Genomic DNA, 5,981 nt, shown 5'->3' with positions numbered 1-5,981 from the left:
ATAACCCATTAAACGCTCAATGATTGTAAGACCGCGTGTTTCCCTTCTTTGATTTCCTCTTGCTAATTACAACACTCCACGGGTTTTTCTTCTGCTCGTTATTTACGACACAAGGTGTCATTTTTTGGTTTCACTTCGGTTACCAAACAGAACACAAAAATCCCATGTGCCAAACGACCAAATATCAAATCGCTACTTATATGTGGTGTAAAAGAACCTTCAATGATCACAACGTACACCCATGTATGTCCTCATGCACCACATAGACACACATCTTATATGTGTGAGAGATATAGATAAATAGAAGTATGTCTCTGCACATGCAGATTCATCCCATGGGTTATATATAGACCAAAAAGATATGTATCTGTATGTAGACACACACATATATATGCAACCATCGATGACTCCCATTTAGAGAAACCCAAACAACTTATGTCCATGCCATGTATTTAGTGAATGAGGAACACATATACGCAAGCCTATGTGTATATGCTCGATCACGCGAGAAAGATCCCATGCGCAGGTCCGATTCAGCGAGAAAAAGAAATAACCGGCACTTGTTGTGTCATTGATTTTCGTGGGGTTGTCGAACCCGGTTTCGATGTCCGTCGTGCCAGCCGCGAGGCTCACTGTGTCCTCCCTTCGAGCAGAAGAGAAACCATGACATCAATCACTTTCTTATCTTTTCCTATCTAGTTATAGTCGAACCAAGATTAACTGACAACATCCCCGATCAAGGCCGACATTTCAAACAAAATCGAGGCTGTCCGTCATCACTAAACCATCAAAGCACGCAACCGACTATTATCCGATTCAGCCATGAACGCTGAAATAGCTTCTTCTTTTCGTCTCGATTGAATACGACCGAAAAGCACCATACAAATATTTCTTATTTAGGAATTTGCAAATCCACAAGAACCCGAATTCAATTGTTAATTGAAATTCAAAACTAACAAATTCGTACTAGTTAGCCGAACCGTGAATCCCTTCACAAATCAACCAGACCCAATTCTTTCTATAAAATCGCATATAGATAAGTCTATATCCTGAAGGCTAAAGGTCGACATATAGTCCCATACCAAACTCACGGATGATTTAATAAGTATCATCACTTACAAGTTACTAGGTAATTGTGAAATTCACCACCAAAAAGCCAAAACACCATATATTATAATATGTGATCACTAGATTATTATTATTAATTTTCTTTTCCTTTGTTGAAAAGTTCGCAAATACATGAACCCAATTTCAAGATTTAAAACACAAGATCACTTAGATCTGTTGCCGTTTCAAATAATCGGGTGCAATTGGCAATTAGATTCAGAAAATACATTTAAAAAAACGGATGCAATTCGCAGTTAGATTTCAGAAAATAAACAAGTAACCGAAATGTTTGATCTTTGTTAGAACTTACACGATATGCAGAGCCGATTAAAGATGAGAATTGGCACCGAAAATAAAACTGAAACGACTTGGATTCTCTTGGAATCGTGATACACTTTCAGATCAAACATTTGATGGTACACTCAAAGATTTGATCGGATAAGACCAAGAGTCGTCAAGAACGAATTTGATTTTTGATGAGAAGTACAAATCCCGTACCCTTTCTGTTCGTAATCTTCGACCAAGGAAAACCGTTTTTTCTTTTTCTCTACTGATAGTGTGCGTCCCCCCACCAATTCTTATGGATTTCTTGTTTTGAAACAAAACACCCCAAAAGGCCAAAACCAATGGATCCATTACCAGTGGCCCACTCATTATCATAGTTGTGTATTGTTTTAATAAAACAAACATATATCATTTTCAGCCCAACACATAAAATTGATAACATGTGTATGATCAGGCCCATGATTAAAATATATTTATATAATTGAAAGTAGAAACCGATAAAACGCTAAACCTTATTAAATTAAAACGAGCATGCACTCCCGCATCTCCTAACTCGTTTAATATTTAATAAGATTAACTTGGTCGACAAGTTAATCCAATATCACCAAAATCCGTTGATAACACTAAAATTACCAACAAATTACAGTTGTCACACGGAATCGTGTCAACTACATGTTTAATCACGTAACTCTTATATTGAATTTTTACTGAATAAATCATAGATTGACCGCTCACGTCACATCCCAAAACTAACTACTTTTGTATTTTTATCCGATTTTATCGATTGAGATAACTTTTGTGCGTTACTAGGACGCCCACAAAATCAATAAAATTAGGTAGTTGAGTGGAATAACACGTGGGCGTTAATATATACAAGTACAACGCATATATATACTCCAACACATCATCACCACTTTGTCCCCATCTCTCCACCGCTAACAACCACCACCATGTCAAAAACCATAATTCCGGTGACTTTGCTGCTGTTTTTAGTCTTCACGGCGGTTTTAGTCCGGTCGCAGTCTATAGTTCCAGCGAGGTACGATGGATTCGTGTACGGGAAACACACGGCGTCCATGGACACCGTGTTGGTCGAGGCTTTTTTCGACCCAGTCTGCCCCGATAGCAGAGACGCCTGGCCGCCGCTTAAACAAGCGATCGATCATTACGGTCCCGACCTCGTCTCTCTCATCGTTCACCCGTTCCCACTACCGTAAGAATTCTCTCTCATTACTGGAGATAGTTTTTTTTTCTAAATCAGACCGGTAACTCTTAAAGTTCTTAGACTATGGGTGTAGAGGGCTTGGTTGGGGTATTGACGCGTGGCATGTGTGAGCTTTATCAGTCCACACCCAAAGAACACATCACCTAGGTCAGCGCCCCACGTCAAGCACTATCATCACTATTGTCACGCCAATCGGGCAACGCCCAACAAAATGCCAACCCAGGATGGAGCACTTGGCGTTAAAGGGCCAAAAAAACGCTTCTTGCCCACGCCCACCCCCACACCCACACCCACCAGTCTTAGATGAAACTCTTAGAGGGTGTTTGGGATATTTTATTTTACCTTCTTATAACTTTAAGTTAATAAGTCATGACATTGTAACTTATTAATTTATCCTCCCACAACCTAAGCAATCCCAAACAACTTTTTAATTTTTCAAAAAGTTAATAAGTCATAAGGAGCTTAAAATAAACAATCCCGAACACCCTCTTGGTTGCAAACCAAATAGGATTTTATATAAAAAGGTCAGGGTTGACCCAGGGTTTTGTCGCAATGAGTATTCGTGGCAGACCAGGTCCGAGCGTCATCTATGTTCGCAGACGGTGGTGACCTTTTTCCCATCGATTTTACCTGGGTCATCTAACTTTTTTTATTGATCTTTCAATATTTATTATTGTAAATTTTGAAAGAAAATAATTTAATATTATTAAATTTTAATTTATGTCTATTAAATTTGCTTCTAAGTATTAGTTCCTCGTTTATGCCATAGAGTTCATGTTTGACGATCAAGAGTTAACACATATGACATGGGTTGACTCACCTTGCACTTCTAAAGTACCATATTGAACTTTCTTCTAAAGATACTTTTGTAAAGCTTAGAAGTAAACAACACAAGAAAGTTAGTTGTCAAAGGTACAACTATTAAAGCTTATATTACAATATACTAAGCAACTTTTTAAAGCAGATGGATTTGGTGGGTTCATAAAATATAAAGTGATTGTTCTTGATTAAATGTTTACTTTGCTTGGAGACCAAGCTAAACCTGGTCCACACACCATAAACCCACATCTTTTTTATCACTTTTTTCTTCGATTATGTGTAGTAGTAAATTAGGGTTTCACTTCGTATATCGCTGTCACATAAATAAAAGAAAGTGAATGGAGTAGTAGATGTAACTAAAAAGAAAATTAGTGGTCCGCAACCCAACACGTGGTCGGTGCATATGTAGGATTGCACGTGGTCCATGTGTTGGTAGTTTTGTTAACATAGTGTGTGGTATCATGTTATGCGATACAACCTTACAACGCATGTGGAATAAAAATAAATATAAAAAGTAGACTACAAATCTTAACTCCGCTAATATTGAGAGAAATGCATCGTTATCTACCTACTATAGCTTTATCGTCTAGTTTTGTGTTTGGTTCCTATCGATTGACAAATTACCATAAATTTTGTGTTGCAGATACCATGACAACGCTTTTGTTACTTCCCGAGCTTTGCATGTTGTCAATGAGATAAATACTTCAGCTACATACCACTTGATGGAAGCTTTTTTTGTGCATCAGGTTACACCCCATATCTTCATTTAATATTTTTGTCAATTATAGCACATTACACAATTTGCCATTTATTTTCGTTTTATTTAATTAAGCATACATGTTCTATAATCATGACTAATTCAATACGTTTCTACATTGATCGTGTGTTTGTTGACAAACAAACAGGAGCGGTTTTACAATGCACAAACCTTAAAAATGTCTAGAGAGGCCGTTCTTGATCAAGTTATAGGGTTCGCATCAAACGCTCTTGGGAACTCCATGCAATCTGCCATTAAGTCTGGATTTGCTGACTCGAAGACTGGTACCAAAACTAGGGTATCATTTAAGGTAAATCAACCCACCTTGCTTTCTAAGTTGTATATCGACATCTTTAGTAGTCTTGTATCATGAATTGTTTTGTTTTGTTTCGTTTTTGCAGTATGGTTGTTCAAGAGGGGTGTATGGCACGCCATTTTTCTTTGTTAACGGCTTTTTGCTACCCGTCAGTGATGATGCAATCGACTACGATGGATGGAGAAAAATCATTGACCCCCTTACTAACAAACAACGACGGTATCCGTTGAGTGTCTTCTGATGGACTCGTCTTCATCTTGTTGCCTTTTGTTTAAAACTATGTTTGTGCTCAGGTTTTCGGTGTCGCTGTATATGAATAAACATTTATAACATATGAACAAGTCTTCTAATTGACCTACAAATTTCTACTTGCATGTAATGGCTTCTAAATTAATTAATTATGGTATTTAAACATGATCTACACATTTAATTTATATCCATTATAGTGCATAATATTCATCTAGATATTTCATCAAACATGTGGAGTGTATAATTGAATCTTGTAAACAAAAGATTACTATAGGTTATGGATCATGATATGAATTCAGAACCAAAGTACCCTAAAAGAGTAAACTGCTAAAATCGTCCATGTGGTTTGACTCAAATTGCTAGATCAGTCTAAAATCAACCTTTTTTTTGCTAAAACAGTCTCTGAGCCTAGTTTCTGTTGCTATTTCAGTCCAATAAATTAACACCGTTAGAACCTCCGTTAATGAATGGGTAAAACTGCTAAATTCGTCCCTGGGGTTTGATTCAAGTTGCTAGATCAGTCCAAAATCAAGTTTTTTGAATTTGTTAATTATAAACTTATTTAGGTATATAATTTTTCTAGACTTGCATTAATTTTTTGAATTTGTTAATTATAAACTTATTTATATTATAAACTTATTTAGGTATATAATTTTTCTAGATTTGCATAATTTTTGAATTTGTTAATTATAAACTTATTTAGATTATAAACTTATTTAGGTATATAAATCATTAATATCACAAGAGAAAAAATCCTTTTGTTAGTTATTTTGAAAAATTATTTGTTAGTTATTTTGATTATTATTATTATTATTATTGTTATCATTAAATGTTTACTAATTATATACTTAAGTATTTAAATAAGATAATACTTAATTTAATTTAAATAAAATTAGTTTTAAAAATATAAATGTAGCTTTTTTGAAGAGCGTAATTTAACCGGCCCAACTTAAATACTGATTTTATTTTGATGTTGTTGCTGTTACCATGTAAATATTTAGTATTTATTTAAGGATTTAAATAAGACAACAGTTAATTTAAACAATATTTAGTTATGAAAAATACAAACATTATATGTAAATTTAAATATTAAGAAATTAACAAAATTTTAATTTTTTTTATTTAAATCTTAATATTTAATGTTTAATATTTATCAATTATTTTAATTTAATATTTGTATTATAAAGTTCTTTTATTCATTTTTTCTACTTAATTAAGTGGTT

At 34.7% G+C, this 5,981-nt stretch overlaps 1 protein-coding gene across 1 annotated transcript; it reads left to right on the top strand.

The window, feature by feature from the left end:
- Positions 1-2,246: 2,246 nt before the first annotated feature.
- Positions 2,247-4,883, top strand: LOC118487167. Its single transcript, XM_035983738.1, has 4 exons — positions 2,247-2,605; positions 4,080-4,182; positions 4,342-4,503; positions 4,595-4,883. Exons 1-4 carry the CDS (start codon positions 2,343-2,345, stop codon positions 4,748-4,750), a joined length of 684 nt encoding a protein of 227 aa, XP_035839631.1. The 5' UTR covers positions 2,247-2,342; the 3' UTR covers positions 4,751-4,883.
- The last annotated feature ends 1,098 nt before the right edge of the window (positions 4,884-5,981 follow it).

The sequence above is a fragment of the Helianthus annuus genome, chromosome 15 (assembly GCF_002127325.2).
Source record: "Helianthus annuus cultivar XRQ/B chromosome 15, HanXRQr2.0-SUNRISE, whole genome shotgun sequence".
NCBI classification, from domain to species: Eukaryota; Viridiplantae; Streptophyta; class Magnoliopsida; order Asterales; family Asteraceae; genus Helianthus; species Helianthus annuus.
This window is presented reverse-complemented; position numbering and strand designations above follow the sequence as displayed.